The sequence below is a fragment of the Xiphophorus couchianus genome, chromosome 14, assembly GCF_001444195.1.
Source record: "Xiphophorus couchianus chromosome 14, X_couchianus-1.0, whole genome shotgun sequence".
Taxonomy (NCBI): Eukaryota; Metazoa; Chordata; class Actinopteri; order Cyprinodontiformes; family Poeciliidae; genus Xiphophorus; species Xiphophorus couchianus.
In genome coordinates, this window is record NC_040241.1 from 4,742,769 (window position 1) to 4,767,721 (window position 24,953).

Below are 24,953 nucleotides of genomic sequence, written 5' to 3' on the forward strand. Positions count from 1 at the left end.
CTGCGACCCCCTCCCCCAACCCCACTGACTCCACATGAGGACGGACTGAGCGGAGCGGCGGCGGCTCGCTGCAGCTGTAGGACGGCAGATGGCACCGCTGCGCCGTTCCTGCGGACCGCTCTTGGCTCGGAGACGCGTCCACGTTGTTCGCACTGTCTGCTTTCGCTCCACTTCCCCTGTTCAGCGTCCCACCCTCACTCTCTGCCTCTCCAGCTTCCAGTGTGCACCTATCCGTCTCCCACAAGCATCAGCTGCCTCTTCCATCAGTCTCCGCGCTCCTACGGCGCACAGAAATAAACCAGCAAGGCGATGGGAACTCTGCGCCCGGAACGAGCGGCCGCCGCGAGCCTCTGCATCTTCCTGCTGACCGCCGCGGCGGTGTGGAGGGCGCTGCCCGGAGCCGTGCAGGGGGACAGCGGGTCTTTTAGCCGGCGCGGCGGTAGCGGGGAGGATCGGACGTCTGACGCGGGCGGCGGCGGGAAGCCCCGCGCCAGGAGAGCCGTGTCCTGGGATAAACGGATGTCCCTGCTCAGCAGCTCGTTTGTGCTGAAAGGAGATGCGACGCACAACCAGGCGATGGTCCACTGGACGGGAGAGAACAGCAGCGTGAGTAACCCGTCCCGTCACGAGCCGCTGGCTCCCCACCACCACACCCCCACCCACATCCCTCCCCGGTTTATCAACTTCCAGCATCCATCAGCCCCCCTCCGCCCGGTCCCCCCTTAAAACAACTTATTGAGACAGGAGGATCAAAAACGCAGCTTTTTAAAAAAATTTATTCTTATTTTTACAATTTTTTTTACGCGTCCAGGTGCTCCATCTGCACGCGCGCTGGATGGGCTTTTGTTGTCATGACACCGTATCCTCCGTCCAGGTCGCACAGTGCCCGGATTCGTGGCGTGTTGTCGGTCAACTCCCAGAATGCTTCGTGCTTTACCCACAACGGTGCTGATTAACTTGTAGAAAACTGCTTTGGATTCATTAGTGCCTCTGTGCGTTATTCCGTTCCGTTCCGAGGGAGTCCGGCACGGGTGCGTGCGCGAGCGCGTCTGGAGACCTGCAGCGCGCGCGCGCGCGCTAGCCATGACAGAAATGATAACGAAGCTTTGTTAGACAGGAATGCTGCATTACTTTAGGTAATGATCATAATGGAGGTACGGTGCCTTTCAAAAGTATTTATTCTGTTTGAAGCTTTATTAATGTGTAATTGGAATTTTATATGATAGAGGGACGTTATTATGAAATGGAAATGATGCATGGCTTTCAGGGTTTTGGGTAAATATTCTGAAAGGTGCGGCATGTTTTTGTGGTTTTCTTATCAGATAAAGGTAGTTTGATTTTATTTTTGTTTTTTAATTATTCCATCCTACCTCTGGCTGCCTGGTTGGGTCCTCCAGCAGTTTTCTTCACTGATTAACATTCATTCCTTCCATCAGTTCTCACCTGTCCCATTTGTTTTTTCACCAATTCTCGTCTTGGGTTTCCAGGGTGACGTTAACCCACTCAAGAGCTGCTATTTTGCTAAAAAAGAAAAAAAAGAGAATGTTTTACAACTTCTATTTATCTCAACCTTGAATTCAGGTCAATTCACAGATGGAATTATTGAAGTAAAAGCCAGTTTTTGAAAAGAAAAACATTTCTTTCACTGGTAATTTTGAAATTAAAATGAAACCAATTAAAATTGAAATTGCTATTTAGAGGAAAAAAAAGCAGATGTTATTTTTAAGCCATGTCCCTCAGCCCTAGTTTCACATGCAAGTATCGGGTCGTCGCCGATCACCCACAACGAAGGAAATCTGTGCAGCCCGATGAATCTCTGCCTCACCTGTCTGCTGCGTTTTAGTCTTTATGATGCTTTGTTCTCTAATTGCTGGATTCATACTGAGATTGAATCACAGACGGACTCTTGTTTACTTTTAGTGATTCCTGAAGGCAATTCAGGGTATCCTTCATTTTATTTGAGGATGTCGGATTGGAGGGATTGCTGATTCGAAATGCAGTGTTTTACTTGTAAACAAAACACTTGAAAACCACGCATCTGTTTCCTGCTACTTGGCAATCACACTCTAATCTGTGTTTGTCTGTCACAACAAAAAAATTCCAATTAAAATTCAGTAAAGTTTTTACTTGTAAAATGACAAAATGACAAGGGGTGTGAGTACTTTATTCAGACAGCTTGCCTTCAGGAGACCCAGCAGCAGTAAACTGTAGTCACATGTTGTCTTCCTCTATGTCTACAGTAATATCTGTAGAATATCCTTAGGAATAAAATCTGCAGTGTTGAAATTAAAGGCTTTGGATTCAGTCTATGGAGAGCGTTGTAAACAAACGCAGCGTCTGTGGATGGATATTGACAGACACCAGGCGGGGGTTGGTGGGTTGGTGCGGGTGGGGGGTGTTGGTGTCTGCTGGGGACGTCCCCGGCAGTCAGAGGCGTTTTTGTCTATAGCTGCTGTTCTGTCTGGGAGGAGGAGAAATGACCGCTTGCTGGATTGAGACAGATTGTTTGGTGAATAGTGTGACGTGTGGAACGATGTATTATGGAATGCAAGATAGAGCTTGAATATGTGTTTGTGTTTTGTATTGATTTAAAGCCAGTGGAGGAGGTGAAAGAGCAGAAAAGAAGCTGCAGATTTGGAGAATTAGAAGAATGAAACTGAGGGACTGCTTTGAATGCAAATCTGTGTGAAAGGAGAAGCTGCTTTGGACTGCTACGTTTAGCGTGCTGGAGCTTGTAAACTAACATTTTTTCTCTGTGTGGAACTTTTTAACCTGTGATGCTAAAACTGTAATCATGCAATTTTCCTCTTAACAAATAGAAATATTTCAATGTTTCCCATTCAGAGTTTTCTTTCATTGCTGCACTTTTCCCCACATCAATCAGGAGTTTTGACCTTTAGCCAAAAATGCTATCCCACTCTTCTTCGTTTAGTCAACAATTTGTTCATTTTCTTCCCCTTTTGTTTTTTGTTTTTTTAAGTTTTTACTAGTTCAAGCCTTTGTTGTATTTGGAAGCAGGAAATTCTAAGTTTCAGGTCAGGAAAAAGACCTAAACTCCTCCTGAAGGCAGAGATTTAGTTCTGAGCTCTTCGCAAATATGGCCGCCATGGACAAAAAAGAAAATTGCTAAACGTGTTTGGCTTTGCTGCTTATTTGCACTTTTGACAACTTAATACTGTTACATTTTGCAGTATCAAAATGGAAAATACTGCAGTAACGTAAATAAAAATATACAATTACTATTGTGAATAAGTTCAGTTAGCTCAGAAGCTATAAGATGAAGAGAAATACATTTGTGTTTAACAATGATTGGTCTTTCTACCACACAAAAACTAGCAAATCCCATTTGGTTTCAGATCTTAAAAACTTTTAATTATACAATTACAAGTTTTTAATTATTGGAGTTTATGTGACAAACCAATGCAAAGTAATCCATACATTTTAAGTGGACAGAAAAATATACATTGATTTTCTTTTTGTTTTTCTCAATAAATCTCAAGTGTAGTGTGACGGTGTGGCAAACATTATGTTTTTATAAGTGAAAATGTTTTAAGGAACAGATTAGAGATGTATGAAAATGACAGCTTGAAACTGAATCCTTCCTTTTTATGACGAAACTAGCATTAGCTTGAGCTAGCAGCCTAACTACTGTATACGCTGAAGGAAACTAGTGTAGAAGCAGTTTAAAACTCTTATGAGTCACTTAATGAGAGCTAATGTGGCTCATTTTCCCCCTCATCATGACAGCCATTAGGTAGATACATTTTAGAGTGTGTATGTAGGAGGACGATCTCGGGTCCATGAAAGAGGGCGGTTCCTGGGAACAGGACGCGATTCACAGTAGATCCACTGGATTTAGCATCAACTTAACAGCTTGCTCAGCGGTGAGTTGGATCCACCTGGTGGCTAATCTGCTCCAGTCAAACAGATGTAGCTCTAAAAGCAAATACAAAAAGTTTAAAATGAGTCTCTGTTTAAGCTTCAGCTCAAGTTACAGTTTAAAATAGTCCCGATGTTCCCAAGCAGCTCAGCGTTGAAGTCATAGTACATCTCAGAAATACCTTATGGTAGAGTGATGCTTTGGCATTTAAGACTTCATTCAACTAATAAAGAACTGACATTCTGCTGCTGGACTCCTGTCTGTCTTGTGAGGAACTTCCTCCATTTTTTTTTTCTCTCCAAACGAGGCAATAAATCCGCGGGGATCCTCATGCCCGGCGCTCCGCTTGCTTCCAGTACTCCAGGCCTGCCTTATACTCAATTAACTGCGTGTGTACACTGAAAGGTCGAAAAGAGTGAGTTCATCTCGGTCTAATAAACACAGAAAAATGGGGCCATTCAATTTCTCCAGGGTTGACATTTATGAGCAGTGTGCAGATGGATGGAAGGTAAAAATGAATCTCCACCTCCTTTCTGGTTTCATTATGTCAGTTTTGAGTCTTTAAGGTTTCTACAGGTAAATCTCCGCTGAAAGGGTCAAGAGCCCAGGTTGATCAGTCTCGATAATGTCCGGTCTGACGTGACGGAGGCCACCCTCCACCTCTTAGACTCCAAAGTGCTTTAGCAAGAAGATAAATCGCCCCAACAGTTTGCTAGTAAAAGTGGTGCTGTTGATACCAGCTTCATATGAGCTTTCCTGGGTTCTTGTTTTGAAGGGGCATTCACTTTTCTTTGGCTAGCTGTGATTGGTCAATTGATGGATGAGGTCGCAGTACAGCTTTTTCTTGGACAATCTCCACAGAACTGGAGTGTGTGTGTGTGTGTGTGCATCAACTTGTATTTGACACATTGGAAGGCTCAATGTATCAAATACAGGAGGTTAGGTTTAGGATTTAAGGTATAAATTTAGTTTAGGTTAGAGTTTGACTTCCATTCCTTTCTGTACCCTGACCATAAACTTAACCATTACATCTCAAAGTCTCTGAATATAGAAAGATGTGTGTGTGTGTGTGTGTGTGTGTAGAGGAAAAATGAGATTGATTTTTTTGTTTTCTACAACAAAAATTCAATACACTTTCATTCATATCCTACAGCATCTGCATTTTAACCCTGAAATGCCAAAAAAGATTTAGTACAAATGTCAAATGGAAAAATGGGAGCGAAAGAAATCAATGTTAGATAGATTTTTATGTAGCTAGTCATATGACAGTAATTCCTCTCAGTACACATGCATGTACATAGGGTATGCATGTATGTATATAGGTAGGTAGGTACATATGTACATCGGTTGCTTGTTCAAATTGGGGCAGCTGCTATCATTGCAAAAATATTCCTTTGAATAACAATGACGTAGACACACATTTAAAGCTACGAGTTTAAAATGTTAAAACCAGGAAGTGGTCCTTAACTGACACTGGGACATGCCAAAACTCCACGTGTCTAGTCTAAAACAGAAAAATAAACTGCAGCTAATGTCTACAAACCACATCACACTTTTGGAAACCGTTTTTTCTTTTTTTTCTTTCGTTCAACCATTCTCGTATCGCGACGCCAGCATAGTTTCATGCCCACTGGACGGACTATGATAAGGATAAGTTCCAATGAAACCAGACCGCTGCCTCATAACTCCTTGGCATGTGGGCTCGCACAGATGTCACAATATGCTGATGTTGGAATCAGTAAGGACACCCACGCATGTTGATTTATCTTTCACCATGTTGGTAAGAAGTACACCCCACACTGTGAAACTTTCCAGCAAGTTTCTGTAAAAAGTCCTAAAGATATTCCGTTTTTTTGCCCAAGTCAAGTTTTTAAAGCTTTTGTTGCATCTACACCTTTTCGTGTATGCTCACAATACTTCATCATGTACCTATTTTACCATTATCATTTGTGAAACATAAATCTGACACTTGATTCATGTCCCACCATTAGTTTTCAGAAAAAAATAACATTTTAGTGGTAGGGGGTGAGGCTGGCAGATGGCGGTAATACATCTGCTGTCAGCAGGGGAAAAAAAACAGCAAAAATCTTTTCCCCTTTAATTTTGTATCATCTTACTTGCATAACAGCTTACATAAAATTCCACAAACTTCCTCAGTTCGGTATTGAGCTTTTGGTCTGGTGACATGCATATCGCACATAATTTTGGCTTTTAGGAACATAATTGAAACCTCGTTTTTTTGCAGATTAGGCGGGACTCTCATGAAGGACAATTCAGAAAATGCTAACCCGAATGCGTTTCTACATTTTCTAGGAGTTTTTTTTTTTATGCCTATTATGTGTTTTGAAAACACATAAATGATTTAGCACACCACATTCAGTGAAGAAAAGACGTGGCTTAAAGCTTGTTTTTTAAAAGCTTGTTTTTGATTGACAGAGTGTTACTTTAAGGCTCTTTCTTCCCCAAACTTCTGACCTTTTCGGTTGAAATCAGCTGAATTTAAAGGCACTTGTCTGTTTTTCTCAAGCTGGCATTTTGTTGAGGGCTGAAAGTGGTAAACAATCTTCACTAGTTTTTTCTTAAATTCTGCCCCTGCCAGTTGTCGGCCTTATAAACATGCAGACTCTGTGTCTGTAATGTTATGTGGTGACTTATTAATCAATTCATCGCATGAAAATTAAAAGTAGTTGAATTTCCTTTCTGATATTTTGTGAAGGGCAATTTTTACAGATTTCATAATCCATTTAATTTATGGTTTTGTTTGTGTGGTTATTTTTCTTTTCTTCCACTTCCAGTATTGCGAGTTCTTTACAAAATCAAAAGTTTGTTGATCTTTAAAACTTGTATTATTATGACTTTATCATTACATTCCTTGAAAATGGTTTGAAAACGACTATAGTTGTTTGTTGTAATTTCAGGGCCAATTTATCATCCAGTAAAATTTGTTATTGTGACAAAACCTGATGACAAAAAAATAGTTGAGTCATCAGCATATATGGGGTTATCCCTAAACTAGGGACAAGATATAGATATTAAAGGAAAGCAGCTTCAGTTCAGATTTGTAGTTGACAAATGACACAAACTTGTCTAATACATTTGCATTTGAACTAATTCAGCAGCATACCAGACAATCCCACCTACATTTCCAGTCGGTACATGATGATTATCTGTAGCTGTTTCTATTGACCATATAATTGTGCAATTTGACATTTGAAATAAATTTTCTTAATTGAAACATGGCCATTTTGAAACATCTCTTGTTTTTGGATTAAAAGTTTGGCGCTAGGATGATTTATTATACATAATATATATGTATATAATTTTTCCTTTTGTCTCTATCGAAATTGGTTTATTTCACAAAACTTCAATGGAAACACTTTTTGGCATCACATGATCAACAACCGGATGTTGCCACTGGCACAAACCACAAAGAAGAAAACAGGAAGTAGTTGGAGGATGATGGCGCGGCATGTTTAATGACTTATCTCGAGAACAAACTTATTCATGTGCGATTTTGTTTTTCTTATTCAATGGAAACGCTGCAATCACAAAACTGTTTTTTCGACAAGGTTTTGCGCCCATTTGTAATGGAAATGCTGCATAGAGATCCATCAATACCAACACTTTACTGTTAAGAGGAATGTTGTTAAGTCTTCCTTAATGAATTCTCAGTGCTGTGATATAGTCAGAAATCTAACTGAAAGCGTTGGAAATGTTGTTTTTTTCACCTACCAGGAGTAAATTTGTTCTCCAGAGTAACATAACGGCTTTTATTTACTGAGAACTTCGGTTCCCAGAGGACTTCCCGCCAAGGGTGAAGCTGTATAACATGACACCAGCTTTCTGACTGAAGAGAGCCTTCACCACTGAAAGGACTCTCTTTGTGTGTGCCTCTTTTCTCTGAGTCGTTGGCTAGCCCTGGGGAACCCTGAGCCCAACTCTTCTTCCATCTATTTCTGTCTTCTCTGTGGTGATGAACAGCATCGCTCAGTGTGTGTGTGTGTCTACCTGATGTATGCATTTGGAAACTGGACCGGGCGTATAATGGGGTTTCTCTATTCTATGTGGATCGATTGTTTCGGGGAGAGGCAGGTTTTTAAAAGCGACACTGCGACCACACCTGTTTAGGAGGAAAAAATGTGCGCACACGTGTTCTGGTGATCCCTGGTGGGCTGTCTTGTGGTAGCCTGAGTGATTAACGAGCGCCAAAAGGGGCGCTGACAGTCCAAACTCCTGGCCCACCCTCAACCCCCATGTGGGAATTGTGAATTATTTCTGCCATTTCCTGGTTTAAGAACTCTCCAGGGTGAATTCTGACTGTTCAAACCCTTATAGTTTTTTTGTTTTTTTTAAAAGGTAGTGTTGATTTACATTACGTCTTCACGGTTTGCTCAGTCCTTAGTCTGAATGAAAAGGTGGTGAAAGTACGTTGTGTGCTTTTATAATTTCCTGTATGCACGACAAAGTGCCAAGCTCGGAGCAGATGTTTCTCCCTGGGACGGTTGAAAGAGTTGCACTGACGGTTCAGCTTGATTGTAAATCTGTGGTGGTACTTCAGAGGATGCTGCTGTGACTGCTCTGAGTTTATGGCTGCTATGAGAAGCAGTGAATGGGTGTTGAAATGTAATGCTGAGAAATTGCCACAACTGCTCCAACTGGTGGCTTTTTCTGTATTTTCGCAGATTTAAAAAAAAATTCTTTTTCTTTTACAAGATCTAAAGAAGTTATTGCCCCTCACAACTGCTTGGTAGAGGTTTCCTCATCTGTTTTAATTACTGGATCCAGAGAATGGGATTATGGTCAGCACCCTCACAGATTCTGCAGATTTCCCCTGGTAGTAGGCCGAAGGAAAGGCTCAACAACTACGTGCATTCAGGATTCTGACCCTCGTCTGTAGTCTTGTAATGGATCACTTGCAAAATGAGATTCTGGATACAGGTGGATAAAATCAGCTTCAGGATCAGGATGCTCTCTAAAGCTTTCCCAGGTGAGTCCCAGTTGGAGACCACAGGGCATGGCCAGAACTTGCTGCTGGGGGTTTTGTAATATCTTGGGATCCCCAAGATCTCTCAAGAGCCTCCTAGATCTGTTAACTGCACTGTACAAACCTCGATATGCAGGCAATATATGAAAGAATAGAGCCAGACAACATGGAACTTGAGACTGGACCTAACGTACTGGTCAAAATGGTATGCACATTTTCTCCATACATACATGGTATCTATCTATGTACACTGGTTTCTTTTTGCGTTCCATTGACATGCAAGGCTGCACAGTGGCGCAGTTGGTAGCATTGTTGCCTTGCAACAAGAATCCTGGGTTCAATTCCCGGCCCGGGGTCTTTCTGCATGGAGTTTGCATGTTCTCCCTGTGCATGCGTAGGTTCTCTCCGGGTACTCCGGCTTCCTCCCACAGTCCAAAAACATGACTGTTAGGTTAATTGGTCTCTCTAAATTCTCCCTAGGTGTGAGTGTGTGTGTGAATGGTTGTTTGTCCTGTATGTCTCTGTGTTGCCTTCGACAGACTGGTGACCTGTCCAGGGTGAACCCCGCCTCTCCCCCGGAACGTAGCTGGAGATGGACACCAGCAACCCTCCCGACCCCATTAGGGACAAGGGTGTTAGAAAATGGATGGATGGATGGATGACATGCAAGCAAGGGAGACTGGTGTCAATAAATTGCTTTTGGGTGACAACAACTGTGTTTCCAATAACCATATAATTGTGCAATTTGACATTGCCAAAATAACTTAATGGAAACGGTGCAGATGATGGCGCGTTATGTTTTTAATGACTTATGTGAACACGCTTATTCACTTGTGAGTTTAACTTTTTCTCATTTAATGGCAACACCGCAGAGGCAAAAAGATTTTTTTAACACTAGCAGAATATTGAGAGTTTTGCACACATTTGTAATGGAAGCATAACTACGTTGTGTTTGCCTGGTTGTTAGTGTGTTTCCATTATACCATACAACAGATGTGTCCATTTTTAAAATCTTAACATTAATTAGCATTAAAAAAAAAATCTCTTTTACAAGAGGACATGTACTGTTGAATAGACTTCTGTCCCTCCTACAACCCTGAACAGAATTAAGGACAATCAAAGTCAAATGAAGAGAAAAATGAAGTACTATAATGTGCTAGAAGATACTTTTGATTTTGAAAGAAAATCAGTTTGGGAGCAAATCTAAATATTGACCAGTTCTAACCCATTAACATTGATCTTTGTTTTAGCTTAGAGACACAAAGAAGATGCCTCTTTTAAGCCTCATCCTCTGCCTCTTGCAACCATCCCCACATTCCGCCCTCAGGTATCAACATTTCATTGTAGCCAATCAGGTCCAAGGATTACCTCCCTGTGGGATACATCTGATGTAAACATGACTTTGGTTGAATTTAAATCGAGTATTTAGAAGGAAGCGTAATGTTTTATAATGGGATGCATGCCTTCCTTTTGCATGCTAAATCTTGGCTCATGCAGGTGTGTATATAGACACACACACGGATGAGCCAGCATGCTCTTTTGTCACATCTGCTGTCGCACGAACCACCTTGACTTAACGTGAAAGGTATTCAGTCACATTGAGTCTGTTCATGCTCTAAACAGTTTATTTGGTTTCTGGTTGTTCCTTTGAGGAAAATTGTTTAAACGTGTCAAAAAAAACCAACAACCTCCATACATTTTTTTATTTTATATTTTTGTATGACCTCATTCATACTACATACATTCGGTTCTTCCTTGTCTTTTTCTCAGCATTGTCTCTGAATGACAAGTAAAGCTCAGGCACTACATTCTTGCCAGCCGACATTGCCGTCAGGATACATCTTGTCAGTGTGTCTCTCCAACGTTGCTGACTGGCTCCTGGCTTCCTGTCATGAATGACTGATACCCGTCCTGCATGAGAGCCTGAGAAATATATTGCTGTGGGGCTTATATGGTTTCAATAAAAAGGCTCTTCAGGTTAAAATAATACTTTTAAAATCTTTTGTAAAGGCAGTGACAGTGGATTTAACTGTTCATTTTAGCTAAATTCTTTATAGTAAAATCTACATTTTTTTTACATTTTTTTGTCGGGGGGGATTTTGTTTTCAAATGTATTGTGGAGAAATTGTAGGAACAATCAAATGTGGTCCTGTTAGAAACAACGGGTGGCGGTTAATTTTTAGCTACCACTAGCTCAAGATTAACTGGTGGCGGCTAACCAACGCTAGCTACATTGGTTTGATTTGGTGTAATGACGCATCTGGCTGAGACAAGATGAAAGGTTATGAAATTGTAGAGTTTCAGCTAAACTAAAAATACCATTTTGTTTCTTTGACAAGTTTAAGCGTTTTACAAGAAAACAATTGTATTTCTAAAATTCAAATCCATGCAAAATATTCCCACCTCGGTTTGAGTTGTCCATATATAGCAGTTGCTCTCCAACACTGTTAGACAAGAATGGTCCTAGACTTAACATGGTCCTAGAGTTAGGACTATGTTATTTCTAACTCTGTTTTGGAATTGGTACTAAACACAATTAAATAACTTGGACTTCTTGAAAAAAATAGTTAAATAATTGTTTAGGTTAGCACTTATTGGAAACAACAAGTATGAACAACCCATCTTAAGGGTTGTTAGCAACCAGTGGTTCAGGGGTGGGCAACTCCAGGCCTCGAGGGCCGGTCTCCTGCAACTTTTAGATGTATCTTTACTTCAACACAGGTGAGTCAAATAATGAGGTCATTAGCAGGACTCTGGAGAACCTGACTGCACGTAGGAGGTGATTCAGCTATTGGATTCAAGTGTGTTGGACCAGAGAGACATCTAAGAGTTGCAGGACACCGGCCCTCGAGGACCATGATTGCCCACCCCTGGGTTAGCTAGTAGTGTCATAGCTAATCTCGGTATGAAGTCATTCATGTTTTGTCCGTCATTAGGTCACCGTTTCTATTTTCAGCTACAAAAAAAAGACAAGCGGGATAGTGGAAAAATTTAAAAATGATGATAGTTACTTTAGAGCTTACATAGCTGAGTATTGCCAGTCCAAACCCATGTATTTACGCAACATGGCTGGAACTGAAGAAATCCTTCCCTTTGTACTTCACAAGTGTCTCGAACATAGAATTTGCCAAGTTTAAAGCACTCACCTTCACATTAGTGGCTCCTACTAAAACCTTGCTTTACTTTTGCTGTGGAGCGTCTCATGCTAATGGAAAGTGGTCAGCATTTTGTGAGACGGACTTTGACCTGAAATAATGTGGCACAGTTTGAGGAAAAAATGCAGCGATGTGTGATCTGGAAGATAATTTTATGCTTCTATGCTAAACAAATACCATTTATATATGGTATGAATTTCTTTCATATTTTGTGTCTAATTGATGATTAAAATGATTAACCAGTGAGGCTGCTAACTGGCTAAAGCTAGGTTTCTGAGCATACCAGCCTCAGAGAAAGTCTGAAAACTTAAATACCCCCAAAGTTGAACTTCCAAATTGGAAAGCTGGAGGTACTTTGCACATAAGAAGTTGATTCATTCTCCAAGGCAAATTGACTGCAGCACAATCTGATGGCATTTTGTGCGGAGTAGATCATAACACTAATACCGTTGCATCTTTCGTGTTGACCTTTTCTTTTGAAATGGCAGCATAGTTCGGAAAATATTGGACTTTATCAAAAAAAAATCACATTAAAACAAAATATACTCAAACTGAGAAGTTTTTTTTTTTACATATACATTTAATTTTACTAGTGTCTTTTAATGAACTTTGTTTAGGTAGTTCATTTACATTATTTCCTTCAAGCTTCTGTGTACCCAGTCCTATACAGCTACATAGAGGTAGCCTGTATTTCTCCCTGTTGCTATTATTGGAACAATAGGAAAGCTGATCCTACAGAGCTCTGGAGAGACTGTTAAAATGTGGTCCATTAGGATTTGTTCAGCATTTTACTTTCATCGTGACGCATCACTTTGAAGCCTTTCTTTCAGTTGTAAATCTCCTTTTATTGTATCCTCCAAAGGTACCTTATATACAAGTTGAGCATTATGTGAGAAAACGATACAGAGATCAAAAGTTAGTCGCGTGTCCTTTGTGGATGTGGATCCATGCGTTCTTTTTAAGCCTGGGGAATATATTTCCACCTGCGTCGGCTGCTCAAACCGTTATCTGTAATTAGTTTGGAATCTTTTGTCTTGTATTTTAAATAATAATAAAAAACCAGCAGTGGAGGCTTGGATTTTGCAGATTTTAGGATGTAGAGACTGGAAATTACACCTTAGCTGTACTGTTTTGCCTGGAGAAACCTCAAGAATCTGGGGTTGGAAAGTGAGGATGGACTCGCCAGCATTCTGATTGAGAGGGACTCTCTGTGGACTCAAAGTGGGTGTTTCTACAGAGCAAGCACTGATTAGTTACTTCCAGCAGCAGAAATCTTTCAGGAACTTACCGAAATCATCTACAGTGACTGCTTTAAAGAGCTGAACAAATAAAAAGCCAGTCAAGGGTACAATTTCTTTGTCCCAAGGCTAGCTTAACAAATTTTTAAAAATGTTTTTTTGTTTTATCTTTAACTAAAATCAGTATCACACCATCTCAGTAACCAAAATGGCTTTTGTTTTTAATGTAATCCCAAGGTAGCAACATTTAGCCCTCCCTACTTATAATCATCTCTAATAATTTGCTACAGTTGACTATTAAAGGGACAGTATCACGTTTTCCAGCCACGTAGTGGCATTTTATACTATATTCAAGTAACTATTACTTTCAGTTGTTGTAAAAATGCTATAGTTACTTTCTGATTTAACGCCTTGAAATTGGACCTCTGTCTATAAAGACTTGCTAACAGTGCTAAGGGAATAACATGGTGTATAGCTGTTAATTTTACATAATACTGCCCCTTTTAGACGGTATGATTTATGTTGATGCTCTTATTTGAAATGCAACCAGATGTACTCTACCAAGGGAGGTGAAGTTATGGATATGTCGCTAATGTCAACTCGCGCAATCTGGCTGCCGTTACATTAAGCAAAGTTCTCAATAGGTCTTCTGATTCTCTGGGTTACAACAGCAAACTCGTGAAACTAAAGTAATAAAGGAAAGCCCGATGGCAGAGAAGTAAGCTAGCAATATTTGAAAACTAAATCTTGACGTTCATCAGTCCGATCATTTGTGGTCCTTGAGGAACGCCAACTCGCCTCTTTTCCTCCTGAGCGACAGTTTCCACAAAAGTTTAAACAATCAGCTCTGCCCAAAACTTTCTCCCCTGGAGTTGGTGAAGGATACTCTGCGATGACCGCTGGAGCACTGCTGTTTGACTCTCGCACCGCTTTAATCGCTCCACAGAGAGACCATGACATCTTCGTACATTAAGCAGGAACGATGGTGAGGACAAATGATTTTTCCTCCTAGTCTGGAGTCTCCAGAACAGTCCTGGGCTGCTTTTAGCTAATTCTCACTCTATCCATCTCTGAAGTGAATAGAGTTAATTAGCAGCAAGTTAATTTGATTTGGAACACTCTTTCTTCCCTCCTCACAGTTAATAGGAAGCAGCATTCATCAACTGTGCTTTGCTGAAGGTATTGACTTCAAAGAGAAACCCTAGATTTTTATTTATTTTGTTTAATGACCCAAAGACGTTCTTTTGCACTACTTCCAGTTCTATATTTTAGGATCTTTCTGAAAGGCTATAAAGAGTATTTCATTACTTTATTTAACAGGGTGGACAAGAAGTATTATTTGTCAGAATGGTGGAAAAGGTGTGTCTTCCTAGCTGGGTTTATAATATTGCCAGATACCCAAAGTTTATCATGCAGCCTGAGCTTTTTACCTCAAATTCTTGTCTGCACTTCAAAGGCGTCCTTTTGTTCGACTGGGAACGATGTGCTCACTTTCCGTGCCAACCACACCTGCGTGCTCGCACAAAAGGGTCCAGAAGCAGTAAAACATGAATTACCATGCGTTGAAAGACACAGAGCCAGCCAGTTCTAGTTCTCTTTTTATCTTGAAAACGGCAAAAAAAAAAAAGTGGGCTGAATGTTTGACTCATGTCGACGGCAATTAGCGCGCCGGTGTATCCGGGGAGGTGTGGCGACGGAGGAGATCGGGTGTGGGAGGAAAAGAGGAGAAAAGACAGAAGACAACAACACCATGTCGAGTTATTTATTTATATAAATATTTTTTGAAACTCTGTTCCTCTGCTGGGTTTTTCAACAAACGCGCTTGTCAGGAACGGCGGTTGTTTTACATGAAAAACACGAGGCCGCATGGTGCGATCAGAGGCTGGCAACGGTTTAACACACTCCACTTCCCAGGCTGTTGCTTTCCCTCTCTCTTTCGCTCCCTCTCCGCCTCGCCGTGTGTCCCTCGCCCACTTTACGCCGTGTACTCTTTTTTTTTTTTTTGCTTGACTGATGTGTTCCCGTGAGTGAGAATAAAGAAGCAAAGAAGCGACAAATTCAATTACTCTTTGGAGTGCCGCTCGCGAGAGAACGAGTGAAGTCAGGTGAGTTTAGGCTCGGATGTAAAAGGAAAGCACTAAAAAGGCATGACACTCTGACAGAAGGAAATGTAGGCTTCAGTACAGACTGGTCTGCTGTTAGTGTGGGGTTTAATAAGCCAGGCAAAGGTTCAGATTTGAATTGGCAGTTAAAAGCGTTCCTTCATGCACTTCTCCAAAAGAAATGCTTTCTTTTTCACCTTAGATCAAATACCAATAGATACATAGAAATTACAAAATAAAAATAACTCACTCCATTCTAAAGGGTTCCACACACTAGAGCGCTCTACCTCTATTAATTTCCTATGGGACTTGTGCAATGAAGCGACGATCGCTTACCCCCCTTCAGCCACGCGACTGGTGAAATTCCTGCACGTAAAATTTTGTTGCGTCTTCGTCTCTGATGGGACGGATCGCCCCTATGGATGCCATTCAGTGTGCCCATCCTCAGGCCAGCATGTGGGAGTCATCAAAATATTACCAGCGAGTGCCTAAGTTGTACAATTAAATAGATGGAGAACCGTCCTCGCACCCTAGTGACGCGTTTATACCCCAAGGCCCGGCGTGAATGATGGAGCGACGGCCACCTTCCCCATAATCATAATTTATGATGGTTTTTCCAAATTGGTCTGTCTGTTTAGATTCTTAGAAAAGTACTGCAAAATTACTGAAAAGTTATCAAGAGTAGGAGAAAATGTGATTTATTATAAACTTTAAGCTAAAATGATTTTTATTGGTGGAATTGTTAACCTTGCATTGCATGAACCCAGCTCAGTCTTTTTCTTTGGAACTTTCAAGTTGTCACTAATGTCAATGTCAGTGTTGATGTATTTTTTTCTTTTTAGTTTTATGTTTTTTGTTGTTTTTCCATTTTAGATTAAAACATGAGAAGTTTTTGGACCAAAACCAAACATTTGTCAAAACATTCTTTAGGATTGTATTTTGGTTGAGGACCAAATTCCTTTTGATGTTCATTGTTATCATTTTTCTTGAAAAAGTTAATTAAATTATTGGCTCACAAAGCTTCATATTATGCTAGTACCTGTTGGTGATTCATAAAGACCAAACTAGATAAGGTTATTGAGAAAAATGTATCAAGTTTGTGATTTACTATCTTAGTGTCTCAAAGACAGATAAACTTAGTTTGACCCATCTTTTTGTTCCTTACTAATAAAAGAAACAAAACAAGTTTCAAGTGAAAGTCCATGTACGCAGAAGGAAAATATAAAAGCACGAAACTTTATCTGACCAAACTGTACCAACAGAATCTTTCAAACCATAATTTGAGCCTCAGATGTCCATTATTGATCGGCATTATCAGCATAATGACATTTAAAGGCAGAAAACATTTAAAGTGGATTTATGAGTGGGATTCAGAAGGGATACCCTGTACTTGCTGGGGTGACTGTCTCTTGGCCAGCTGGATAATGCTGCTGCAGGAATGAGAGAATGGAGCTCAAAGGATCTCTGCTTATACCCCACTGTCAGGCAATACAATATGGGTGGTATTAACTGAAGTATAGGACATGGTGCTCCAGTATATTCTCTCTAAAATAACCAAACTACCTGAAAGTCACCTTTAGAGTTGGAGGAACTTAGACACTGCAGGATATTTGGACTTTTAAGATAAAATTAGGATTTGTAAAATGCATCTATGACTCATTGTACCCATTATTTTCTCAAGTGAACTCGCATCCAATGGAAAGACCTCTAAACAATATTCCCCCAAAAATCAGCTGATGTTTTAGATTCAGGTCTTTATTCACCTCCCAGTGGTCAACCACTGTTACAGCAAGTCACAACAAAAACAACATACCAAGGATTATTTAGCCAACAGGCGTGGCACTAGATTCACCTGCTTCAACCAGTGGACATTTAAAAACACAACTTGTCGATCAAATGTATAAAAGCGCTGCTATAACTGAAAATGTGGACAATAATTAATAATGCTGTGGTCTCTTTGGGAGCTTGGATGAGCAGAAGCTCAATGCAAACACTCCCTTAAACTGGAATTCTCCCTGGGAAAGTCAGACTTCACAGAGAAACCGTATGTTTGGTATCCAGTATGGCTGTGCGCCTACAGACTGAAGTAAACGTCGGTATGATCTTTTCATTAGCATGTCTAATGGTTTGTATGTGCTGTAAAAATATTTACCTTTTGTGTTTGAATACTTAAAATGGAAAGAAGTATATCACCGGCGTACATTGCTAATTGCAGGCGGTGCTGACAGGACATTGGGTTGGTGTTTGCCAGGCTAGAACTTTATCTACTCAGTTTTCAGCTTTGTGCTGTGATTTTTCCAAGACAAAACAAAAAAACATCACCCTGTCTCATCTCAGGCGGACTGTAGCAACGTTTTTCAAACTGCGACGGCTTTAGTAGCAGAGGGGGTTCTTTTCAGAATGAGAAAATGATATTTACTCCCTCGTCACTGTGGCCGAGTCAGTTAGTTTGCTTTTTCCTTTGGTCAGAAGGAGCAGAGGAAGTGTCTGAAGGCGCATCAGACACTTTGTGATAACGTGAGTAAACACAGGCAGTGCATCATGTAGGTAATGAGATTCTCCACTCTGTTTAAATCCAGCGCCCCTCAGCACCACAAGAGGACAAACAAACCCCCCCTTTTCTTAAAGTTGTCTTTCTGGGAGGAAACTAACCGACGTTCACTTGTGCATAAGACGTACTTCAGCACTCTGCGTGTTTGAGTTCCCCACCCGTCATGCGTTTCTCCCTCTCTCCCCTCTGTGAATCTGGGCAGCCTGTTTGTATGCAAATGCATTATTTGGAAGAACCCCCTGCCCATGCGCCGCGCGCACACAGGCAGTATCCCGAAGAGATTCGCCGCTGCTGCGGTGGAGTAAACAACACTCCAGCAGGGCAACAGAAGCAGAGAGAGAAAAGCTTGTTTGCCCTTTTTTGTCAGTCTGTGTGTATTCAGTAACAGGCCCAACTTGTTCCTTTCTTTTCTCTTCTGGTAATCCCTTTCTCATTATCATCCTTTCTTTTCGTTTGCCTCGGAAAAACGGCTTAGTGCCAAAAAGCTGCGCCAAAACACAAGCTGATTTCCGGAGTGTAGCATCTCTTCTGTTTTGGGTTTGGGAGAGATTTGTAGAGCTGCTGTTCAGCGGATATCCGTGTTTCTCTGTGGGATTATTTGCAGGTCATTGTTGGACATGGCCAAGACACACTTGACTCAATTGAGTAAAGGAAAAGTATAGACTATTTTACCATCCAATGCAACAAATTAAGATCAAATACTCCTGCACTTAAACTACAAAATCTTCACAAGCATATAAAATATTACCTGTTATGCCACAAAAAAATTGCAGTTCAGTATGACTTTTACAATACCTGACTTTCTCAATACCAAAGTATTTTCTTGGAAGTACATACTTGGCAAGCGTAGTTTAAAATATGTTCTTGTCAAGGAGGGAAGAACAATGGATCTGCAAGTGGAGCAGACCGTACTTGATGTCACCGCTCACCTAAGATCCTTCCTGGAGTTTCAAGAACTTCCCCTGTTTTACTTAAGAATGTCATTATTTTCTCATTTATTAGAGATAGTGAGCGTTTTCACTCCTGATGCTCCAGTAGACTCGGTCCAACTGGGCACCAAAATTGCAACATTTGCTACATTTTCAGCTGGAGCAATTCACTTCAACCCTGCACTTTGCCAAAAGATCCAAACTCTTTGAAAAACCTATTCCCAGCCTCACCTGTGGGGGCGCTGAAACAGGAACCACTGAAGGAAACGACACAAAACCTGCAGACACTGAGCGCAACTTCCTCTTTCACAAAATGTAAATAAAAATGGAGTGGAGTTTTAGCGATTGTAGGATGACTCTTTTGTCCTTGGCAAGAAACCACGAGTCATTTTTTCCTCTAGCACAAGACTTGTGCATTTTTTGGGGTGGTTTTGACCCAGAATGCCCTGCGTTATAGTTGGCTTCCTGCTTTTTCCATGTGAGGAAGCTGAAGTTTGGCTCTTACTGGACATCATGCACAACTATAATCCCAAATATGTCCCCTAAGTGGTTTTAGCGAAGGCTCCAGAAGATGCTAGATGGTCGACTCACTGGTCAAAAGGAATGGACTTAGACTCATGTTGCAGATGGCCATAACGGCAGACAGGCATTTTATGTCTTCTTTGGAGAAACCACCTGAAATATTAGCTGTACTAAGCTGGTTTTTTGATCTGGTTGTTGAATCATTTTAAGGTTTTCCCGTAAAATATCTCTTTCTTTGGGGAAAAGACTGACTTTGATGCTTATGCATCTATGGCTTAGTTTACAAGCTCAGCCATAGATATTTGAAAAGGGTTTCTTTTCAAGCAAAAGCTGACGAAGCTTATTGTAAATGACACCATGAACAGGAGATTCAGGCTCTCTGGGACACATTGTTGTTTCTGTCCCTGCAAAACGGCTCACTTTCAGGAACATCAGAGCAGTTCTGGTGGGCAGTGAATAACAAGTATTCTCTATCAAAACATGAAACTGCGTCTCTCTTCAGTGTCCGTCTGGATCTGGGTGGTTCCTTTTTTTTGTTTTCTCTCTCTCTTTTTTTTTTTTGTCTTGCTGTGTGCCTGTCCCTGTAAGTCCCATTCCAGTAGTCCACAGAAAGAAGACATTCTTCTCTGCAGTGTTACAGCCTTGTTAAACCCATTCCCCTCTGTTAAACCTCGCCTTTCTCTTGGCCCCCTTTTTCCCAGCGCCTCCGTTTCGCCGGCCAAGTGAAAGGCAGTCGGTCCGATGCCATTCACAGGCAAAAGAACACAATGCCTGATTGGTGTCAATTAGCTAAAAGCTTCAGAGACCGCTTTTGATTGAATACGTTTGCATACATTATCTCTTCCTTGGTCCGCCCGCTAATCCGGGTGATTGATTGGCACATGGACGAGATAAAAATGAGCATTTCTCCCTACCCTTTCTTTCCCTCAAACCTTTTTCCTGGAGCTGGAGTCCGATACGGCGACCAGTTGCCAGGAAGCTGCTTTCATTTCCCCGTCAGCCCCTGTACTCTTCCACGTTGTTTTGACACACCGGGGCGAGAAGCTTGTGTGTGCCGCCAAAATAAAGAGTGTCACAGCTTCGGTTACTGTCTCTTTCCACGTCTGTCGCAATCGAAGCCGTGACCTCGTTCTCATTAGCGACACTTCCGTCGCCGAGCGTCAAGGCAAGCGGCTCGTGAACTGGTCTTGAATGGATGCGGGGTTTTTTTTGTTGTTATTTTTCTGCCTCTGGAAAAACAAGCACTTCCACAAAACGGAGGCCTGTGTGTAAACATGGAAATTTATGCGACGAGGTTCGTCAGCGAGATTCCTTCAAGGTCTTTTAACTTAATGAAGCTGAGTGGCTTCACGAAGTGGCAGACCTTGGAGAAGCGCAGCTGCGCGGAACGTTTTAAATGCCAGTTTTTCCCTTTTTAATGAATAAGTTGTAGTTTGACGGTGACGGCGTCGTTGTCGAGTCAAAGGTTTGGCAACAAGCATCTTGTTAGATAATAAAAATGGCTTAACTAGAGAGAACATCCAACAGATTTAACTGCCTAACGAGCTCTCTTGTGTCGGAATGCTCAAATCAAAGCCACTCCCTTAGAAACAGGCTGGTTAATGATCCTGATCCGGCATCAGAACCGCGCCGTCGTCCTTGTTGTTCAATCATTCTCTTTATGCCTGAAATCGCGTTGCAATATGCATGTTTCTAGCCATAGGAGGAAGACAGGATGAGAAAGAAAATCATCATACCTGCTGCAGGGTAAAGAGAAGATAAAACAGCCAAATGAAGGAGGATGAAAAGGTTCTTTTTTTCTTTCTAACAGTTTTCCTTCAAAAGAGCGGATTATCTCTTGGAAGCTATCTCTGCCTTCAAGACCCATTTCTACCTTCAGCAAGTTTTCTTTAGGGGTAATTCGCTTATATTCCCCGCTGGCCTCATCTGATTTTCTACTTTGCCACACACACACACAAAAATCCCCGCCCGCAGCCGAGAGTCGTCTTGAAGGCGACCCTCGTCTGAACTCCCACCGCGCTCCTCACCCGTGACCCCCGCCAGAACTCCCAACCGTTAAACACGGCATTATTATTATCGGGGCCCGCGCCGCGGGGAGAGGGAGAGGGTAGAAATGTAGAGTGGGAAAATGAGTGAAGTACCTTGGGGAGTGTTGGAGGACCTGATTATGTGGGAGAAGCTTACTGTGTGAAATGCTGATTGGCTTCAATTAGCCTGCTGGCACCTGCGGAACATGTGTTTCCCAGCGGGGGGGTTTGGGGAGGGAGGAGTCCACTTCCAACACCGCCATGGCGAGTCCTTAGCCTGTCTGGCAGAGGAGCTCATCATCAAATGAATGGGAACGGGCTTTAGTACAGAAAAAGGATCAAAGCCAAGTTTAAATCTGTCTTAATAGTGGGGATAAAAACGAGGTGTCATGATGCTGAAACTTTGATGGCCTACCAAGAAATAAACTCCCTACTTGAAAATATTTTGATAAACATTTTTCTGTTTTTTAAGCAGAAAGATTCTATCAAACTGAGAACAGAAAATTATAATCTGTGATGGTATAACAATATTCTTATGGTCTTAATTAACGTAAAAGCTAGCTACTCTATTCCTTGCGGTTCTGCTGTAGGATTGAGTGATTTTATTTTATTAATTTTTTTCAAGCACTTGTCAAATAAGCTTGGAAACAGTAATTGATACAAGCTAGGTCCAACAACAACTCAATTCCTTCCTGAGTCTTATTCTAATCAAAGTGTATGTAATTTATTTATTTATTTTATAACATTAAATTATGCGTTGTCACAAGTATGGGAACATTTTTTACTAATGTTTAAAAATAAACTTCTAATTGCTGGTTTTCCAAATACATCAACCATAGGATTCATAAACGGGTCCATGTACAAGCCAGGCGTTATTAGCATAGTTGCTAATTGTAGTATTTGCTGAGTTGTATTTTAGACATAAATGATTAGCAGTTTAGCTAACTTTCTTCTTATGCTATTCACAAACCCATGGACTTGCCTAGCAACATACCTCAACAGAGAATGTTAATTTATGCCAAGTGACGTGTTTAATAGTTCAGGAGCCTTACGAACCTTTAACTGTGTCAATCTTTAAAATCCTTCGCCAAGTCTGTCATGCTAGTCAACTTTTCATCCACGTCTGCGTCGTAGCTTTAGGGAAACATTGACGCCCTTTGTCTTTTCCCGACGAAACACTTCTGTCTATTCTTGATCTCTAATCTTCCAGCTCAAGCTCACGGCAGAGACTGCCAATCATCATAATTTAGGCGAGGTTCTAGAAGGGAGAGGCGAGGGCTGGTGTCTGCTCCACTGCTGTCTGAACTTTTGCGCCGACTTGGGAAGACCTACATCTAACAAACTTGCATCAGTTCTATCAAAATATTGATTGTCTTGGCGTCGGCAAGAAGTGGGAGGTAGGCCGCAGACTTCTCTGCAGTTGGACGGAAACCTGAACAGGGCCAGGGCAGACAAACGGTTGACGAAATCCAGAGATATAAAAAATCGGGCAAAGTTAATAACATTTACATGCAGATGAATTTCTCTCGAGCCCAAACGAAGGGTATAACAAATAAGCGAGCGGCGCGTTGCTCCCGCTGGAAAGACTCAAACATTTAGCTGCTCCCCTCCCTCCCATCACTGCCTCCCCTCGCGCTCCTCTATTTTTCTTCAGCTCCGGCCCATTGTAAAAGACGTCTTCCGCTTGCTTTTTCAATTTGAGACACAACTCGCCGGGTGAGATAGAGCCTCCATGTCGGGGTACAAATCATCCCAGTGTGTCGGAGAAATTGAATTTCCCATGAATACGTGATTGGCTGGGATGTGCCCCTCAGCATGCGCGGCGGCTAATCCTCCGCGGTGCCATTGTGAGAGAGAGAGAGAGAGAGAGAGCGCAGGAAGCCGGTGCGGGGGCCGTGACAGCTGCACACACACACACCCACACACACACCCACAGTGGGAGGACACACCTATGTGATGACATGCTCCTCAGGAACAAAACCCCAAAGTGTCACAATCACACACTCGCAGCGGGTCGCCGGCAGCTGCCTGTTTGTGTGTGCGACTTCAGAGCATGCTGGGCGCACATGTCGCCGCGATTACAACCCGCTGGGTGTGTGCAGGCGCAAGGGCGTGTGTCGGCTGGCCCCCTCATGCTGCTGCCGCTCTCTCTTCACAGTCGCATTTACAGACCACTTGTTGGGTCCCTGCAGTGCGCCGCAGCACAACTCTAGTATCATGCCTGTCATCGAGCCCCGTGGTAAGAGCCTCTTGAATTCGGGCCCTCCTGTCATTTACACAAAGAACACCATCTACTCCCCTTGTAGTGCATGCTGTACCGCATCAGGCAGAGATCATTTTCTTATGTATTTCAGGAACCTGTAACAACAGAATATCCGGGCAAACTAAGGCAAATGTGTTTGCTTTAGTTTAACATAAACAATAGCATTATAATAGTCTTGAGTTTTTTCATTATGGATTAGTTTTATTGAATTAGATGTGGTTTTTTTGTGTAATTCAGTTTTTTTATTGGTGTGTTTGCTAGTTTTTATTAGTTAAATATTGTGTAGTTTTTTCAGAATTCAAAAAGGTCAAGATATTGTATGGTGATTATGCATACATCGATTGGGTAATAAATACTCGACAACAGATGCCATTTTCAAACGATGGATTCAATTATTGTCGAACAACCAGCTGACTCTGGTGTTTTCTCCCAACTTTTTATGTCGCCATTTTGTGGATCAGAATAAGTGTGGCCCATTTGCCAAAGCCTGACTTAAACTGCTTGTGTGGGTGGAAATAAAACAACTAAATATCACAGCAGTTTGAAAAACTAATGAATTTATTCATATATGTGAAAACGGAGGAAGTTTGTTTGAGTTGGCTTTAAAAACGCACCATATAATTCTAGTGTACTTTTCCCCATTAATTACTGTTTTTATTTCAGTTAACAAAAATGCCCTTTCAATTTTTGTTACTTTGTTAGTATAAGTTAACTATAGTAGGCCTGATACACAAATACTTTTGACTGGATATACCTATACAGACCATGATCTTTTTGTAAGAGACTCACCTTCCATTGATGGAGGCCCGTGTCAATATTCTTGGGTTTTATTTGGGATACTGAAGACATGAAAATATTTGTAACATTTAGTAAACAAAAATGTGGATTGACATTTTAATACATATTGTGGTCATTTATAATATGAAACTGCTACATTGATTTACATCACTGTTCCATGTTTTCTCCATTTGTGGGTTGGTTGTGGTTTGCTGGACTTCCAAAGCCTTGTCTTTGTAACTCTTGTCTCCTCATCCGGTTAGGGAAGTTCTCTTGTTTCTTACATAATGGATGCTGTTGTGAGGTATTTCAGCCTACTTCCTGCTGTCAGACAGGATCTGTTTGAAGTGCTTTCTTGATTCTACAGATCAGGTAGTTATCAGGCCTGGGTGTGGCTAGCTTCTGTTGAATCGTTTTGCAAAATCAGCAATAGTTACTGCACGTTTCTGTTTGAGGAGCCAATACTTTCTAACTGTACTGTCCAGAGATCCACTCTGTATTTCCAGCATTCACTTTGTGTTCGCA

General features: G+C 41.5%; 1 protein-coding gene across 4 annotated transcripts in view; it reads left to right on the top strand.

Moving 5' to 3' along the window:
- The window catches only part of sorcs2 (sortilin-related VPS10 domain containing receptor 2), a 311,820-nt gene continuing 286,867 nt past the window's right edge, over positions 1-24,953 (top strand). For 3 of the 4 annotated variants that reach the window (XM_028038669.1, XM_028038670.1, XM_028038671.1), the window contains exon 1: positions 1-606. In XM_028038669.1, coding sequence (XP_027894470.1) covers positions 310-606 — 297 coding nt within the window. In that variant the 5' untranslated portion in view covers positions 1-309. The remainder of the gene's footprint in view (positions 607-24,953) is intronic. The other variant, XM_028038673.1, reaches the window with a different exon arrangement.